An 18,678-nucleotide genomic window follows, 5' to 3' on the forward strand; every position below is an offset into this window, starting at 1 on the left:
CAATGCTCAAACAATTTGTTTATGTTCAAGGAACTCGATAAAGGGGAACCAGTTATTTGATTCATGAAATGCTCGGAAATGCTCCGCGGCCTCCATTGAGTATTGTTTCAGCGGACAAAACTAGAACAATATTCCCCGAATAATCAATCGCGTCATACTCATTCTATTTCAAGCATCGAGCATCGACCAAAAGTGGACAACGTTCTGGCATTCAAATTTTTCGACTCGTTCGAAATCAATTCAAAGCTGTTAATGCCTAACTTGGACATAAAATTAACAGAATTGAAAAGAATTGGCTCAGGGGAGATCGCTAAGATTGTTACAAACGGGGTAAGTAAAAGCGTTGAGACACGGATGGTAAAATTCTTAGGGTCTTGGAGATAGAAGCCAGCATAATCTCTTATCCAAATTTGAACAGTTACAAGGCTGCCGTTGTCAAAGGAAGTGAAACGAAACTGAGGGTGGAGGGAAGCATGCTTATGGATGTCGATTATTCAAACGTTGTTCTGAAAGGTTGAGACTTGTGTGTGAACTCGGCGTACCACATTTTTCTTGTTTTAGTCGCCATCATGTCCTCGTCATTTCGTTGCCTAATATATCTTGCCAAATCGAATATTGCTTGCACTTTTTTGACCCAATTCCTGAAATACGGTATCAACACATTTTCGACAAACCCTAGAACTTTGTCAATTTTTGACTCATTGTTTTAAACAGTTTCGGGAGCGGTGGGAAAAACTGAGATTGCGCGAATTTCTGTCAGTCTCTGCCACAAGTGGCAGAAAATGGTAGAAAGTGGCAGAAATCGGCAGAAAATTGCAAAAACGTGATGGAAGGTGGTCAAAAATGGCCGCCGGTGGTTAGAATGATTTTAAAAGGTGTCAAAGACAAGAAAGATCATAGGGTTTGGATGAGTTTTTCAGGTGTCCTTCGCTAAAAAGCAAATTGGTATAGCATTGGCCTAAATGCAAAATGTTCCAAGTGTTCGTAAATACTAAAAAGGATGATTTAAAATGATATAATTATCTTTATTTCTTGCCACTTACTTTGGACCAATTTCTGCCACCATTTTGTGCCAGGTGGTAGAAAATGGCTTTTGATAAATTCTCATCCCTGGTTTTGAGGGGTACTAAAAACATTCCATTTTATTTTTTCAATCGCCAATGTTACAAGATAAACCAAGGACACTGGAGCAATGAAACGCCACTTTTTTGTTATCACCAAACCTTTCCTGTCAAGTTGGTGGGGATATTTTTCAATATGTCAGTTAATGACAGTTAGCGTACAAAATATGTGATTGATATAATTTTGGAGCCATCGGTATTTGCTTCTAACAAAGTAAATAAACATACACGGTGTTCAAAAAGCCCTATCAAGTTTCCACGGAAACTCCCAAACACAACTTGGCATTTTTCTACCTCATACAATCATGGGCAACAATTTTGATTTTATTGCTTTATGGATTTCTAGCCCACATAAAAAAAATTACATACCTAAAAACATTATAAAAACTAAAATTTTCAAAAACTTACTTAATTTACATTGAGAGAACACTTAGTAGCTCTTGAATATAAATTATTATATCATCTGTTGCACCGTTACTTAATAAAATGGGATTTAGTGGTCCAAATTTCATCGTTTTTTGCCCCATGATGCCCCGGTCATTTGTTAATCTAATTTCCCAAAGAATTAATATCGATTTTCACTATCACAAAAATGAACAATTACTTTTCTTTTTTCTTGTCTAATTTCAAAATAACTTAAAACCTCAAACAACTATATATAAAATCCTCGAAAAAGCAGATTTTTGAAAATTTATTTTAGAATCGTCCAAATGATATTTAGTTAAGCGGTTACTAAAAATTTCACAAATATCAATGAAGTCTTACAGAAGTTATTGTTAATCAGTTTCAACAGTCTTAAAGGAACGACAAAATCTATAACATTGTGTGTTGCATGTATTGTCTTCAGAATTCAAATGAATGCATAACTTAGTGTACACATGATGATTGTAAAACACATTTTCAAAGATAACACTTTTAGTGTGTTTTAAGTGACATTATATGATATTTTCAGGTGTTGTGTTACTATGCAAAAAAAGAAAAATAATCGTTCATTTTTGTCATAATGAAAGTCGACTTTAATTATTTGGGAAATTAAATTAACATATAACCAGGGCATTTTGGGGCAAAAAACGATGAAATTTGGACCACTAAATCCCATGCAACTAAGTAGCGGTGAAGTAGATGATATCATAATTTGTATTCAAGAGCTAACTGAGTGTGCTCCCAAAGTAAATTGAGTAGCTTTTTTTAAATTTTAGTTTTTATAATGTTTTTAGGGTATGTAAGTTTTTCATGTGGGCTACAATTCCATAAAGCAATAAAATCAAAATTGTTCCCCATGATTTTCTGAGGTAGAAAAATGCCAAGATGCGTTTGGGAATCTCCATCAAAACTTTAAAGGGTATTTCTACCACTGTACATACTTAAAATGACTTCTGACATGTCTTGAAGTACAGTTTGTCCAAAAATTGATGCTGGAAATTTTTTTGCGGATTTCCTTACTGCTACTTTGATTGGAATGCCAGCATTTCAAGACAAGAAATTTATTCAGTTTACTTAACTTTTATTTGTAATGAAGAAGCGGCAATCTACTCCAAAGCTGGCATGAAGGCTGACCACAAAAGGATACCCAATGTCTAAGTGCTCTGTCCTCAAATATTTGCGTGAAACACTCAACGCTGAGCCGTACAAACTCCGACTGCAACCAAAGCTCAGCAAGGTGCAGTGAAAGGCACGGCTTCAAATCTGCAAGGAGTGGAAGAACTGGACCGTGGAGGACTGGAGGAGGGTCCTGTTCAGCGGCAAGAGTCCGTTCAAGCTTTTTTCATCCTCCAAATCGCCACACAGCTCGCGTTTGGGCCAATAACATTGAAGACGTCCCAATAACACCGACAGCCAAGTTTCCTTTGGAAATTCAAGTTTGGGCCATTATCAGCCATCAGGCGATTTTCGAATTGCATTTTATTCACAAAAAAACAGTCTGTCAGTTATGTTGATGAAATATTGTCCAATTCATTATTGCCAGCTTTGTCAAGGACTTGCAAAAATGGTTCCATTCTTGAACGGGAATTGTTGCTTGATCCTTCAAGAGGGATTTTCCAATACGACAGCGCTCCAGCGCACACTTCGAGGAAGGCCCAAAACTGGTGTCAACAGCATTTGGGCTGTTTCTGGAGCAAGGGCATATGGCCTGCCAATAGCCCTGACTCGTCTCCTATTGAAAATCTGTGAGCCTTGCTCCAGGAGCAACTCAACAGCTATACACCAGCAACCTCTAAGCAAATCCTTGTCCGTAATCTGAAAAATTCTTGGAGAAAGATCTCGCCAGACCCCCTGGAAAAAATAGGTACTGGAATGCCTAAACGAATTCTAAACTGCATACAATTGCAAGACCGCCATAATGGGAAATAAATCATAGTTTGTACTTCTAGGTATGGATTATTCATTTGATAGCTGTGAAGAGTTTTAAAGACCACCATCTATTCTTAGATAAACTGTACAACTACTGTGAAATACAAATTGAGTGTTTTTGATAAAGAAAAATTTTCTCTTTACACAATTTGCCAATTTTTCTGTTACTAATAACATTGCTTGAAGAAAATTGTTTCAGGAACATCTTGACTAAAATTCAAATAGTTCGGTGCACTTGTTATCAGAATATGGTTCTTACTAGTGCTGGGGCGAGTCTGGCAAAAGTTGGACTCGTAGTCCTTTGATTCTTTTACTTTTTGCCGGACTCGAGTCTCTTACAGCGATCAGATCTTGCAATAAAGCTCTTGCGAATTTCTAAGGAGAAAAATGGTTTTTTTTTCTTGACGAGTTCGGACTTGAGCACGGCTAATTTCTCCAAATCGAGTAAAAGACTCGAGTGCACTCGGACTTGAGTTCGGACTCACCCCAGCACTAGCTTTTACTCTGCGAATGGCCCAAATACTAAAAGTAGGGGCATTGTAGCTCTGAGCTAAATATTGTTGTCCAAATTCATTTTCATACTTCATAAAAATGGAATGATTTTTCTTATCAAATATAACCCCTTTTTGACTATCTTGGATGTATTTGCTACAAAACAAATTTATTGGAGTCCAAAATTTAAATTTAGTGGAGTGGACTTTGGAATTACTCTATGCACTTTAAATTAAATAATGCTTGCCTTTTATGTAAACTTCATTAGAGTTAGAGATTTATACTTTACTTAAAGAAAACCCATCAATTTTCCACCAATGCCTAATGCTTGTTTGGTTAAATGGATGGATCAAACCAAAATTATCAGTTGTGCAGCCCAGATATTCAAATAAGTCAATATTTATGTACATGTCCTTTAATTGACAATTTCAAATATTTCTTCTGTTATAGTCAGTGTAAGTTCCTCATCACTATAAAAATTGACTCTTGTTGCAGACTTTTGTTCTTTTAATTTTTTTTGAACAAGTTTTGTCCCATGTTTTAATTATTTCAAAGAGAATTCGATTGTTTTTTTATCGTCATGGTTATTCATTCATGCTATAGATCTTTAGAATAAATGTAGAAATATTTGGTATAAGAGCAGAGTTGTATATCAAAGAGATCATTATTTTTATTAGAGTTTTTCATATTCTTAGGCTTATCAAATGGTTTTTTTACAACCGCATATTGAGTTTCGTCAAGTTAGCTAAATTTTGCATCCTAATGCCACATTCGGCATATGCACCAGGGTAGAAAATTTATTTAATCAACTATATTCTACATTATCATTTTTGTATAGTAAATTAAAATTTGTACATTCTACGGCAGAGTGCGCCCCACCCATCTCTTACCACGTGAAGTCCACTAAGAGATGAAAGTCACATTCACTCACAAAATCAACGAAATGATTGCCTTGCGTACAGTCACTCACTACGGTGAGTCAAGAGCGAGTGTTCCAAACAACGCCTTTTTTCACTTTTCAGACGGCAATTGCTTGATAAACTCAACTAAAATAGACGCATTGCATTTGTGAAAAACCAATAATCACTTATTTATACGTGACATGGAGGAAATAGCGAAAAATGTTGCGCACCGTCAGCTGATGTGAAACACCTTCCCTATATTTCTTCTAAAATTTTACATAAAACTTCTAAAAAGTGAAAGAAATCTTTTCTTTAACAATAGATAAATAACCAAAAAAATGATCTTTTGACCCCTCGCTATAAGATAGTTAATTAATCTAGCCCTGGAAGCGTCTTTTCAAATATTGCATTAATATTCCTGAAACAAAAGTGCCGTCGTTTGTGGTCTTTCGTGTCACTCTCTTGAAATTGGGTTGCTCTAAAAATCATTGACCAGGTTAACAAATAACATACGTAAAACTACAATCACTTCTTTCTATTTGTCTGAGAAAGGTCAAATTCAGTTTTTGAAGAGAGCATTCGAACTTATCCTAGCCTTCTCCTACCGTTCCCCTTTCTTCTTTTTGGAGTCGATCCAAATTTGCTTACCTCGATTGTCCAACCAAGTTGCCTGGGTCGGTTCCCGATCCTTTACCAAATAGTTCGCAAAGTTCAAAATCCATCAAACCATAACTTTTTTATGCGGACTATGTTTGTGATTTTCCCAGCTGAAGACTTGATTAGTGAATCCTACTTAGCCTTGATATCGCACGAACAACGGGAGGCCAATCCCACTGGAATCACCTCAACAAGTCATCGTACCGACGAAAATGAGGCTGAGGCCACGTTCACGCCAATACGAATTGATGAATTGGAACCAAAACGGCGAGTTGTCCTCCGGAAGCAAAAGAAATATTCAGTCATGAACCTGATTACTCCCGAGCAGGACGAGCCAGAGGAGCTCCAACGATATGAAGGCTTAGCCAAAGCTTCAGAAATGTGTCAATCAATTTCGGTAACTACCTCGGCCTTGGACCAGGACGAAAAGCCCCTCAATTGTTCTCTTTTTTCCGGAGAAAGCCCAAAGACAGTTATGCTCGCCAATCAGACTGGCGGCTCGTTTCGGGCAAACCCTGACTTCAATCCCAAACGTGCTCAAGACGTCAGAGATGCTAAGGATCTGACAATGGAGTTTGAACTCAAGACATTCCAGTATGAGCTTCAACGTCAGATGGTTCGCTTAGCTAATCCTGGACCAAGTGGAACGAAAAGGGCCAAGGATGTTAACCATATCAGTAATACTGCAAATATAGTGGCCGAAGACTATCTAGTTCCAACAGCTTATTCAAGAAAGAACGTGACATGGAAAAAGAAAGCGCTAAAATAAATGTAACGCTCAATATCTTTGGCAATTAAGACGAATAATTCTGCTCCCAGTGATATTTTTCACACACGTATCCTCCCTTGGTATTCTGATTTTCCAAACTGATCACAATCTAAAGCGTTTTGACATAGCATTGAAATAAAGTTGTTTTCTTTATACCCCAATATCACTAGTGCAGTTTAGTCACTTGCAATAGAAAGAATTACCTGGAACGTGAAAAAGGCGCCATCATACGTACAAAGTCTATTTTGAATTTAATTTTTCTTAGTCTATTTATTACCTTTCAATCTTTATATGATATTTGGTCTACCAACGAATTTGATTTGGCAGACTGAGTTATAGATTTCTAGACGCTGGATGTCGGACGACCGACCACTCGGTTGGCTAAACAGTACAATAAACCGGTTTGTAATCAATTCCCAGGAGACCGTCCATTGTACTGTTTTACCAGCCGAGTGGTCGGTCGTCCGACATCCAGTGTCTAGAAATCTATGACTGAGTTAGTCCTAAAATGTAGGTTTGATCTGGAAAGCTATCTAAAAATTTGTCCCAGTCGACTTGAAAGATGCTAGCGGATCAATAAGGCCTACGTGTTCCCTACGAATATTAACGGGAAGCAAATCAAACAATTAAGCACCCCGAGAAAGAAGAGAAGAGGACTTTATTGGTTGAATTAGCCTGGATTCTCGAGGGTTTGAAGGTGCTCTCAAAACGCACATTAAGCCTCGGCGGTCACTAGAATTGACCCTAAATCCTGAGTTGGGACAAAGCTCATGGATACTTTTGAAGACGTACAATATCAGATACCTTTCGTACCTTCTCTGAACACTGAACAATCCCAACTTGTTTAGTCTTTCCCAATATGAGAGCTCTCTCATGCCTGTGATGTTCCTAGTTAAATACGTTTGAAAGGCTTTACCCACCTTCAACTGGATATGCTCATCGAACTTTCCATTATTTTGGAGGACTACATCTAAATCTTTCATAGATGAGACCTGCTCAATATCTTTACCTCCATTATCTACGAGTGGAGTATTCAAAGGAGTTGACCCAAAGGTCATTGAACGAAATTTCATTCCGTTCAGGGCTGTTCCGTCCACCAGCCAGGGATGAAAGGTCCTGACATATTGAATTCCCGTAGCGAACTGAAGCATGGAACTCTTGACCCAAGCACTAGGTAAAAATACCTTGTTAGATACAGTTAGACGTCGGCATTTTGGAGGCATCGCTCCTTTGGGAGTAGATGTTGGAGGAGTTGGGTTTGTCCAAGGAATCCACCAGTATGTGGCTCTTCATTTTCTCGGGACATTCTAAAAACACCGTTCCGTGAACCATTGTTCATCATGTACTTGATTCATCCATATCATATCAGGATGATGTACTCGATTGTGCACGGAGCAAGGGCAGCAAGAACCAAACAAGAATCTTCTCTCCAGGTATGGTGTGATCAAACCCAGGTGCCTGAAGCTAGCCTTCTTTTGCGGGCCAGATGATCTTCCCGTTAGAAATTAAGATGCATTGGGGGACATCGGGAACTTGAGGGTTTCAAGTTCGCCTGGTCCTGATGGTATGACATTTCAGTTTCTGATGGGATGCTCACAGGTTCTTGCTTCTGTCGCTCCCCATTAGCTACAGGCTCATTTCTATCACTTCGAATTTTGTGAAGGTGCTTGAAAATACCAAGACATTTGACCCTGCAGAATTTCATGAAGTCCTTCCTCCTTGTCAGCACAGGGTTTCGAGCATATTACCTGCCGGTCACCCAATTGATTAAGCATATAGATCCGGTCTTTGGAGCCACGAGTCAGCAGATATAATCCATCCCGACTTCCGGTGTTCCTAAGGGCAGCATTTTAGGTTCTCTCCTTCTCTTCATCTTCTTTGCTCCAATTCAGAAACCTTGTACCAATGTAATGCCTTATCATGCTGATGATTCAAAATTAATATGTATTAGGAATGGTTACAACTCTGGTTGTCTGGCAGAGGTCGAAGATAAAATTTACTCTTGGTCTGCTGAGAGAAACATGGCATGGGATCGGCACCATTAAACACGTCAGTTGTAAATAATGGAAGTAAATATATTGTTCAGGTCTCGTCCATGAAGTATTTAGGTGTAGTCCCCCATGAGCACAATTGCAATTGAAAGTTGGCTAAGCTTTTCAAATATGTGGTTGGATACATCGTAGGTTTAGTCCAGAGATAGTATCACGATGCTAATTCTGCGCAAGTCGATTGTCCAGCCACATATTGAATACGCCTAACCCATCTGGGCTCCAATGAGTTCAACAGGTTTGAAAAAGATTGAACAAGTTCAAAGGTGTTTCACAGTGATGGAATGAGAGTGCTCTCACATTGGGACAAACTAGAAAAGTTGGGGCCGTACAGTATTCAATTAAGATAAGAAAAGTTTTCATAAGTATGCAGGAGCTTTGTCCCAACCCTAAAAGGTTAATTGACGAGACCGCTTAATGTGCGTCTTGATCAAGCCGATTAGTTCCAACAATGAAGTCAAACTCTGTTCTTTTTCGGGCTCCTTCACTGTTCAACATACTTGCCTCAAATATTCGTAGGCAATGAATAGGCGGAAAATTAAAATAGTTTTTTTGCTATTTCCCTAAGTATTTGGCAAAATGTAGCCATTCGAAATAGCACGTTTCTCTGGTATTCGGACATTTGGGCAAGCGCTGGTACCAGCAAACAAACTTGCCTGCCAATGCCAGTGATGCAAAATTGGCGTTTCAAACTGGTTTTAACAAAGCTGACCTTTCCTCATATAGCAATGCGAAAGTTGGGTCAGCTTCTAAAAAACGTGTTTGAAGCCCCAAACTTGCATCCCTGACACTGGTACCAGCAAACAAACGAACCTGCCAGAGCTTGCCTAAACGTCCCCATTGCCCCGTCTCTCCTCCTAAAAACAATCAATTATTGCAATGCTAGTAACAAAAACAGTCACGTTTTCCCAATCCCCTACCAATATGGTGCTCTGCAAAGACATCATGTCGGAAAGTCCTCGTCTGATACCTGCCTCAATTCTGGAATTCGTACCTGCTTTCGACTTGATGGTCCGAAACAGATATTTCCTAACAAGTACACAGTGTAAAGGAAAAAGGGAAAAGATGGGCGAAGTATTGAAATTTATCGTCGAAACTTTAAATTCAACACCTTACTTCAAGAATTTGAACCTGATTTCATTCGATTCTTTGGCTGGTGAACAATACCTTCAGATATTAAGCGATGTCTTGTCAGAAATTGAATCGAAAAGCCCAATTGATATTCGAGAAGAGGACACGGAAGTTACCATTGTCAGGATATTAGCATGTTTACGAATGCTCAAATACAAGCCTCCGAGCCACATCAATGCCCAAGTATTTCGAGAGGGCCTCTTACTCGGTTCCAAAGCGGTGAGTCCTATTAAACAAGGAATTTTGAAGCTTCGAAAGTTTTCCACCGGGAGGCGGGGAAACTTTAGGCTTTGGAAGAGAACAATCTCTAAATAACTTTTCACATCATTTAAAAAGAAAGCTTTTTGACTCAAGATTGACTAGGCGATTTTTTTTTTCCTGCTGAAATGCTAAGTTCATTCTCCTAACTCAAGTTGCTCGACCCTATCAAGGAGCTCTAATTTCAAACGTCATACAACCCAAAGGAAATGACGAGGCGGCAGGGTAGTTTGCTTAATAAAAGCCATGAACATGCCATGAACACAATTTCTTTTCCCATCATTATGTGTCCTTACATAAACAACTCTGGTATTCTAATTCAATAAAGAAGACTCAGCCCAACCGAAGCCCTTTGAAGTGAAGAACGTTAATCATATTTTGTGCAGCGTAGGAAGCCTCATCATTGGCTAATGAAATAAAAGTGTTGAAAAATTATGACAGTAGAAATATCAGCGAAAAGTGTCACTGACACTTGATGAGCCAATTTTGAATTAGTCGAAGATATCATATTTGATAACTCTTTGCCTGCCTTAAATATCCAATCAACGAAATTCCATCATGCTCAAATCGATTTTGATTGCTAGATAAAGATTCATTTCATTGGTAGAATGTAATGCAATACTTTAAGAGCTGGAGAAATGAAATGTTATGGCGCAATACCAGATGCAGGGTCAATAGATTTATATTTCGTATTGATATCAACAAATAATCAATGTGGAAAAAACTGTTCACTCTTGACCAATGAATTGAATTCAGTCACAAACTACTTTACAAGAGCCCGAAAATGGGAAATGAGGACCAAGCGGTCAGAATTAGAACGACAAAACAATGTACTTTTAACATGAACTTTTGATTATAATTGCAACCTTTAAAGATGGTCCTTCTTTCAGGTTATCTATCCAATTTTGGACTGGCTGCTCAGACGTCAACCTGAGTTAAAGACCAGAGCGTACTTAGCCAGATTTCTGATCAAGGTGGATATTCCTGGGGATTACTTAGCAGACGCAGACGTTTTAGAGGTTAGCAATCAATATGATGGATTGATTGAAGAATTCAAGCTCGCGCACAAGGAAGTGGAGACCCTAAAATCGAGCGGTTATGGAACCTCCGAACTACGCCGAGACATTGAGGAAATGGAGAATGAAAGTGAAGTGGTCGAGAAGAGGATTGAGAGGATCCAGCGGAAATTGGATGGAATGCCAACCTTGAACACCATGCTTGAAACAGCAAAGTCGTTACGACAACAGAAGGAACGAGATCAAGAGCTCCAATCCCAAAAAGAAGATCAGAGGAACATGATCCATCACATCGACCAAAGGATCACACGATTAGAGTCTCAGTTGAGCAACTTGAAACAGAGTAGCACGGGAGCCACCTCAGATGGGTTGATCCAGAAACTCACGGAAGAAAACAACGTTAACGCCTATTTAGTCACTCAAAAGTTGCCCAAAGAACTGTCCAGCAAACGGAATGGCAACAATGCTATTGACAAAGTGATTAGTCAAGCTGCCTTGGGCAAGGAGGATATTGCTAAAATCAAGTCCAAAATTGATGCCGTCTCCAAAGAGCTGGTGGACATCTCCAATAAGCGTAATGTGACGAATGATCCTATCGAAGATAAATTGACCCTATTCCGACAACAGGCAGCCATCATTGGGCGGAAGAAGAGCAACACCGCCGAAAAGCTCAACGACGTTCGAACCGAGACTGCCGCCTTGACTTCGGAATTAACTGAAATGAAGGACAAGATGCAGTCCTTTTCTGGGGAAACTATAGTTCGAGGCGATGATTTCAAAAAATATGTCAGCTCCTTGAGATCCAAAAGCACCGTGTACAAGCAGAGAAGGGCCGTGTTTTCGGAGCTGAAGGCGGAGTATGGGATACTTTCTCGAACTTTCGAGATCTTAAACACCAACAAGGAATATCTCGCGCAAATGCTCGAGAAGGTTGAAACCGAGAAAGGAATTCAAGGTTTCCGCCATACACAAGACACCATGGAGAAGCTGGCGGTGGCCAAAGCTGACCTCGACGATCAGAAAGGTCAGACACTCGATGACATGTCCGGCCTGGTTCAGGAACTGACCATGAAAATAAGCGAGCGGAAAGCCCAACTGGCGCCTATCATCAAAGAGTTGCGGCCTTTACGTCAACAATGTCAAGAGCTTCAGACTACGTATGATGAGAAAAAGATGCATTATGACACCCTGTTGCTCCAGCTCGAATCAGGAATGACCCGGTTGGAGAACGAGGTGAAGAAAATCCAGGATGAGATTTTGCGCAACGAGAGGGAGGTCGCCTCGACGGACATAATGCATGCTTTGAACCTCCAATGGCTACAGAGGGCCGAGAACGAGCTCAAGCTCTATGTTGCTAGGAACGCCGTGGGAACAGATCAGCCTAACAAAGGCTGGCGCGAGGAAATCCTCAAGCTCATATCTGTTCAAGAAAAACGAGGCAAGATGTTGAAGGAGGAGCAAATGGTCATGAAAGAGTCGTCCTCACAGGTGTCGAGACAGATCGTGTTGTGGTCCGATATGGCTAAGCTATTCTCTTGCAAATTGCTAGTGAAAGACCAACAGAAAAACTCAGGCGGTGCCGATATGGGAACTATCACGCGAGATCTGGGAACCGAAACGCTCGTGCTTTAAGTGCTCTACAGATCTTTTTCAATGATACCCATATTACAGCCCATCATTAAAGTAGTTTCTGCTTTTTCCCTCCCTTTCGCCGCCGATTTATTATGTGACTAAATGGAGCACACATTTAAAAAACTATGGCACAGGAATAAACTTTAACGACACGGTGAAACATCTCTTCACAATACAGCGCAGGGGGACTTTTCCCTGAAAGGATTATTCGTTTGAGGAGAAAATCCCATTAGAAGATAGTCTTCCTTTTGATGGCACAAAGTAAAACTCTGTAAGAAAAGAAAAATCAAATCCGATTGGTTAATGCGTCATGTTAGTGAACGACGAATTGGATAGAACTACCACAGTTAAACCAAGGAATGTGACCATGTAATGTTGTGGCAAGGGTTTATGTTGTACGGTATAGGTGAATCCCAAAATGTAAGCACGCCTCGGAAGCTTTGGGTGGAAATCACCTAAGTTTTACACTATTTGAACCCATTTTGAGCCACTTTACTGTAGACTCTTGCTTTCCCTTACTCTCGTCCAAGGAGGACAGACCCTCCCGGGATAGCCCCACTGGTCATTGCTCAGTCTAACGTATGGACGATGGACCAATAATACAATCCATCGTCTAATGTTAGTTTGATTTTGGGCGCGGGCAGTTATTACATACATACATGAGCATTGTAAAAGGTTTGATTAGTTCGGCTCCAAGTATCACTGATAAGTATGAGCTTTTCTTCTTGTTAGGAAATTTTAATATGAGCACTCCAATACCCTTTGTCACATCAGACCGCTCTGCTAATAAGAAAGGCGACCAAAGATTGTACTTGGACTTTGCGAATCCCGACCTTTGCTTTTGATTAGGCTTTCTCTTCTTAGGCCCAGTGAACAATAAAGCTTTGCAGATGATCTCGATCGATTTGAAGTATGAAATTGAATGCAAATACCTAACCTGTAAGTCCAAGACTGCGACCGAAACGTTGATTCGCGGCATCAGGGCCTCTCGTCGAAGTTGCTCCACTATTATCCCTTGTTGTTGCATATTGGACAGCTGAAAATAAGACTCATATTGTATTCTTTTTGGATTTCGTTCCATGAAACCGGATTGTAATGACATTAGTCAATGTATGCATTGCTCGAAAACGAAACAGCGAGTCAAAAATATACATACCTAGGTGCATACCAGATTGTCATGCCAATCATTTGTTTTGAAATCTGAAGCCTCTGCTACATGAGCCTTAAATCTGATTTGACACTATATACTCACCTCAAGCATACCCTTATTCGAATTTAAAATGAAACTAGGGGTTTGAGTTCGAAACTGGTGAATGTCGCTGGGGTTCGACATGTTATTCCTCGCTGATAAAGGTTACTTCGAGGTACCGTGCTTCTCTCTTGGTGAAAGAGTAGGGAACAACAAAAGGCAAGGGGAAAGCAACATTGAATTGAAATGCTGAAAACTCTAATAACCAAGTCCAATAGATCTAAATAGCAATGGGGGTGGGGGGTGGGGTTCCAATCATGGATTACACATATGATTTAGGGCTCAGTTCGCTCTATGTGAAACCCAATCCTAAACATGCATCATTAACAACCTCTCAATGTCAATAAAAATATCGAACTGAAAACGAACTGAAAGTTTTCAGTTCGGAGTTATTATACATCAAACATCATTATTTTCATCTTCCTCGCTCTTTTCCGTCTCCATGGAGACTGGAAACGGAATGGAAATCCATAGTAACCAAGATAAGGGTCTAGTTTGACGATGCTGTAATGAAAATACATCCTTTTTTTAATTATACGTGAACAAATGTAAATCTTAACCATTTACAATTTTTATATATCTAACTTCTAGTGCCTTTTCGGCAAGAAATTTTCTTTTTCTGTTTTTCGAGGCCTTTCTTAATATTCGCAAAAAATCGTACTAGAACTAGAACTAGTCGACTAGAAATTCCATTCCTCAAGAAATCCGTGGTGGATGTTCCACCGACGTAAGCCTCTCCACCAAAAGGATGATGAGAGAACAGTGTTGACAATTATTTCTCAAAAGGTCTGCCGTTCTTAGCTCCGTACTTTTCCAGTCTAGTCCTGAATCCCTCCTGGTAGGCCCTATCATTGATCATGCCCTTGGGGTATTGGCTCACTCCAAGACAATTGCGGCCTTTAGGGTCACCACGGATGGGTAGGTGGCCTTCCTTTCAACGATACTCCAAATCCCTCAGTCAAAGAAGTGGATCAAGATCTGGCAAGAACGGTAGCCTCACCTGGGATTCCCAAACTGCTGAAAGGGTGGCTGTGATCCAGTCCTGCATTCTCTTTGTGGCAATGGACAGGGCCCAAACCTACTTTTGGAGATGGGCAACTATGTTAAAAGAAAAAGAAAAATGGTCAAGGCAATGTAATAGTAGAGTCATACTGAGTATGACTAGAATTTGTTTAGTACATATGAAAAAAGTTGAACAGCAAAAGCAGACGGTGCATTCAGGCAGGGAGAGGTCAAGGATTATGATATTGTTGGTTCATTGGTTGGCAAAGCAGGTTGTGGTCCAGATTGAACAAGTTCCTTGTCAGCTCCCGTCGATGATAGAATTTGGCTTGGAGCCCAATGAAGATGCATGACCGCGATCATTCCAAAAGGATGTTGAGCCAACAACAACAGTGAATGAAGGACATCTATTCCGATTTTTTATTTTATCATAATTTATTTTCAATCAAGTCTTTAAAATCTTACAAAAACTTTACAATCACACAAAGAGCATAAACATTATCATTGGTGGGTATGCGCCCAAACAAATACAAGTGATGGGATTTCTTTCAGAACGCTTTGCCGTCCCCATTTTATTTCGGAAAGGAGCGGCTTCTTGACCGACCTTTCTACCACGAACACATTGCTGCGGGAAAATCATTGACTTCAACTTGATGGTTGAATGGAGTCGAAATGTCTTGGAATCGATACGACACTCTCAGGCGGAGACGAAGGACGGCTGCGTTGGGATTCTTGATTGTGATGACGTTGATGTTTTTCTCTTCGTTCGCACCGATGACTATCCCCCCATTGATTTTAGGCATCATCAACTGCATGCTTTTCGGCAAGGCCACATGGAATTCAAAGCTGGAAACATCCTTTTCTGTGTTGTTGACGAGCTTCACGGTTATCTTTAACTCCAAGTCTTTCGCTGGACCGTGACAGAATTCGAAAATAAGTTTAATTCCGTTTTCACTCAAAACCGTCATGGACTCGCTGCTCGCGACAACTGGCGAAGAATCGTTAAATAAATCCATCGAGTTTTGGGAGGGTAAGTGAGTGGAGCCAAGAGCCGAGGGGCCAAAAAGGCTGTTGGACAGGTCATTTTCCGCATTCAAGCTTGGGCTCTCATTCGACGGAGGGCACGCGTCCAAATTACCGAGAAGATCAAGGAGCGTATTGTTAGTCTTGTTGTGGTCCATTATGACGTTGGTCCCAAGATCCATACTGGGCTGGGAATCCAGCAAATCAAACAGACCCCCACCAGCCACCGTGTGGCCATTCGTCTGTCCATTGCCAACATTGGCGAGAGGGTCAGCCATCACTTTGGAGTCGGTAAAGCACATGTCGCCCAGGAGGTTCACTTCCTGGCCCTCGTCGTTGGATGGGATCGGATCAGACTCTGCGGCATCCAGGTGGGTCATGACCGAATCCCGCTCAAGGGGGGGCATGGGCTCCAAAAGAGCCGTCCTCAAATGATCAAAGGAATCAAACAGCTGTTTGAACTCTACACCCCTCTGTTGTAGGTCAATTTGCACGTTCGATCCAAACGAGCTCACAATCTTCTCAATCTTGGGGGTCGCTCGCGGAAATCGAGTGCTTAGTTTTGTGACTGATACTAGTGCATATTGTTTGGTCACAAGGCTCATGTGAGTGGCATCCAAAATCTTTTGGTAAACCAGGATAACCTCTTCCTCGGAAACTGTCAAGTTCTCCCCATCAACCGAAATGCCATCCAGAAGAAACGCACCATACTCGCCAATGCACCAGCACGACACTTGGGTCAGAGGCTGCTTCTCTGTGCAGTTTTCTGTATCCCTGATCGCTTTCCACGATTCATGCACAACGTAGGGTTGAAGATCGGCCATTTCGGCGGATATCAACTGGATGGTGTTGTAAACTACATCATCGCGAACGTAATTGCCGGCGGTCTTTAAAACGTCGAACAGGGTGTCAATATGACAGCGCTTGTTGGGGGCGAAGCGCTCGGCCGAAAGAACCATGGCCGAAGAGCATTGAGCCTTGAATTCGGGTTCGGCGGCTTGGAGGAAGCTGATTAGCTCCTTGGACATGATCTTGAAATTCTGCGTATTCGTGAGAGCAAAACAGAGCTCCATGGCTCTCCGTTTGATGGAGATGTCCGGGTCTTTTAGGCAGTCGAGGACCGTGGCTCGATGGCGTTGAACAGCATTGGCATCGATGTTCACCGTCTTCAGCAGGGTGTTCAGGGCAACATAGCGAATGTTCTTGTCATTGTTGAGTAAAAATCGGCCCAGAATGTTAACGGCCAACACTCTCAAGCCACTTTCCGACTGAATGTCCATGATCGAGAGGACCGTTTCATAAAGGATAGCATTTCCCACATTTTTACTCGTTTCCGTGTTGGTCGCGACTTGGGCCAGAATGTCATTCATGGTCTCGGACGTATCAGAGTCATCTTTCCCGAGAATGCGTAGCAGGCGTAAAATCTTGATTTGCAAGAACGGGTCGCTTATGCCATTAACATCGTGCTCGGGTGAGTAACCCGACATGATCAAGTTCTTCAGAATTCTCACCAAATTAGGCACGACCTTCTTAAAATGGTTCAGCGTATCCGGGCTCCGTTCCGACATCTCCGTGATCAAGACAATGCCGGTGATGAGAACCCCGTGGTTCTTTTCCGACAGCAAAGATCTGGAGGCGGGCAGGAACATTTCCATGAGTTCGGGAACTTTGCGAATGATCTTGAAGGCGCAGAGTGCGGCCTTCTTGCGAATGTAGGCGTTCGAGGACTTGAGAAGCTTCTCAACTTCCGGTGCGAGATCACGGGCCATTTCAATGGAAGCAATGGAGCCCAGGGTGCACAAGGCCAATCCCACGACGAACTGCGTGGGACAATTCAAATCCACTTTGAGGCAATTGTTGATCAGCAGATGCACTTCCTGTTGCTCATCCAAGAGGAGCATGGCGGCCAGATAACCGATGCGTTTGTCCGTGAATTTGGACGAGGCGATCAGCTTGAGACATTCCATTTGTCCGAAATGGGCCGGGTAGCCCAACATGTGGATGTACAACAGTTTGGCCACGTTGCGGCAACGCCACATGGTGTCTTCCGTGGCGAAAGAGTTGCGGATCTGCGAACACTCCTTGTTGACCACTGCCCGTTCATCGGCGGCCGTGCGGGCAGCCCGAATGGCGCGGATCAGATCGCGCAGTCGCATGGGCGTAGGCATCTTGACCCGATCTACGGCCTCGGTCATCATTTGGCGGGCGTTGTTCATGAAGTCCATCACTTTCTCTTGCGCCTCCAAGGCCATGATGAGAGATGAGAGCGTGGCTGGCTGCCTGGCTGGCTGGCTCACCTCACACTGGACTACCACTCACCACCCGCACACACACCACACACACACACACACACACGGCAAATAATAACAACAGAACAACAACAACAGCAACAACAACCCAGGCCAGGGGGGGTTCAATGCAAGTCAGTCAGAATTGAAACACGCCCGAGATGATGGACGAGGAGATGGATAGAGGGATGGGTGCTCGGCCGACCACAGACAACAATCAACCAATCAATTGGAGGGTCGGATGATGAATGGAGGATGAATGGAAGAGGAAACAACAATCACGGGTCTTGATCACGGTCCAAGGCCAATAAGACGATTGGCACTTGCGGGAAAGGACTCGGGACCACGGCAACCCCCGCAGACTACCTCTGCCACCACGACGATGATGAAGGAAAGGGTGGCAGTGAAGATAGAGAAAAGATGAGGGTGAACTTCGTCAGCCAGTTGGTTAGATTGGACAGGATGGATGGAAGGATAGATGTGTCGGTCGGTGGGGTCGGTGGGTCGGTGGGGTCGGTCTGTAACAGAGTTCACTCACACCCACATACAACATGGCCGTAACAGATCTTCCATTCCGCTGTCAGCTGATATTTTCTCAAATAGAGAAGAGAATCAAACCTTACCTATTCTTCGTTGGAAACCAAGCTTAAAAACTTGTTTTTTTTGGTTTACTTCTGTCTTTATATTAATACCTGGGCTCAATATCAAAATAATTTTGGCCTCAACTAGGTGGCAAAT

At 41.8% G+C, this 18,678-nt stretch overlaps 3 protein-coding genes across 4 annotated transcripts; 1 reads left to right on the forward strand and 2 right to left on the reverse strand.

Annotated features, from left to right (window-relative positions):
- Positions 1-168: 168 nt before the first annotated feature.
- On the forward strand, positions 169-12,450 carry LOC131891834 (intraflagellar transport protein 81 homolog). 2 transcript variants are annotated; one of them, XM_059241514.1, is made up of 2 exons: positions 169-330; positions 10,621-12,450. In XM_059241514.1, exons 1-2 carry the CDS (start codon positions 253-255, stop codon positions 12,376-12,378), a joined length of 1,836 nt encoding a protein of 611 aa, XP_059097497.1. In that variant the 5' UTR covers positions 169-252; the 3' UTR covers positions 12,379-12,450. The 2 variants fall into 2 exon arrangements, with proteins under 2 accessions (XP_059097497.1, XP_059097490.1); XM_059241507.1 differs by lacking the exon at positions 169-330 and adding an exon at positions 9,157-9,691.
- Positions 12,451-12,511: 61 nt separating this feature from the next.
- LOC131891858 (guanine nucleotide-binding protein subunit gamma-1-like) lies at positions 12,512-14,175 on the reverse strand. The gene is made up of 3 exons (XM_059241535.1): positions 13,631-14,175; positions 13,316-13,414; positions 12,512-12,647 (listed from the first exon to the last, which is right to left on the reverse strand). Exons 1-3 carry the CDS (start codon positions 13,709-13,711, stop codon positions 12,546-12,548), a joined length of 282 nt encoding a protein of 93 aa, XP_059097518.1. The 5' UTR covers positions 13,712-14,175; the 3' UTR covers positions 12,512-12,545.
- An 860-nt stretch (positions 14,176-15,035) lies between these two features.
- LOC131891823 (AP-1 complex subunit gamma-1-like) lies at positions 15,036-18,441 on the reverse strand. The gene has a single exon (XM_059241495.1). The coding sequence runs from the start codon at positions 17,902-17,904 to the stop codon at positions 15,238-15,240; it is 2,667 nt and encodes an 888-aa protein (XP_059097478.1). The 5' UTR covers positions 17,905-18,441; the 3' UTR covers positions 15,036-15,237.
- Between the last annotated feature and the right edge of the window lie 237 nt (positions 18,442-18,678).

The sequence above is a fragment of the Tigriopus californicus genome, chromosome 2, assembly GCF_007210705.1.
Source record: "Tigriopus californicus strain San Diego chromosome 2, Tcal_SD_v2.1, whole genome shotgun sequence".
Taxonomy (NCBI): domain Eukaryota; kingdom Metazoa; phylum Arthropoda; class Copepoda; order Harpacticoida; family Harpacticidae; genus Tigriopus; species Tigriopus californicus.

What these genes read in the sequence shown, in the direction of transcription:
- LOC131891858 (XM_059241535.1), bottom strand. Translation starts at nt 13,711, where the DNA reads ATGTCGAACCCCAGCGACATTCACCAGTTTCGAACTCAAACCCCTAGT. An exon ending in CGAATAAGGGTATGCTTGAG is followed by an intron (nt 13,415 to 13,630) that starts GTGAGTATATAG and finishes TCTTATTTTCAG; the next exon opens with CTGTCCAATATGCAACAACA. An exon ending in TCGCAGTCTTGGACTTACAG is followed by an intron (nt 12,648 to 13,315) that starts GTTAGGTATTTG and finishes CTTTTCTTACAG; the next exon opens with AGTTTTACTTTGTGCCATCA.
- LOC131891823 (XM_059241495.1), bottom strand. Translation starts at nt 17,904, where the DNA reads ATGGCCTTGGAGGCGCAAGAGAAAGTGATGGACTTCATGAACAACGCC.
- LOC131891834 (XM_059241507.1), top strand. Translation starts at nt 9,221, where the DNA reads ATGCTAGTAACAAAAACAGTCACGTTTTCCCAATCCCCTACCAATATG. An exon ending in TCTTACTCGGTTCCAAAGCG is followed by an intron (nt 9,692 to 10,620) that starts GTGAGTCCTATT and finishes TCCTTCTTTCAG; the next exon opens with GTTATCTATCCAATTTTGGA.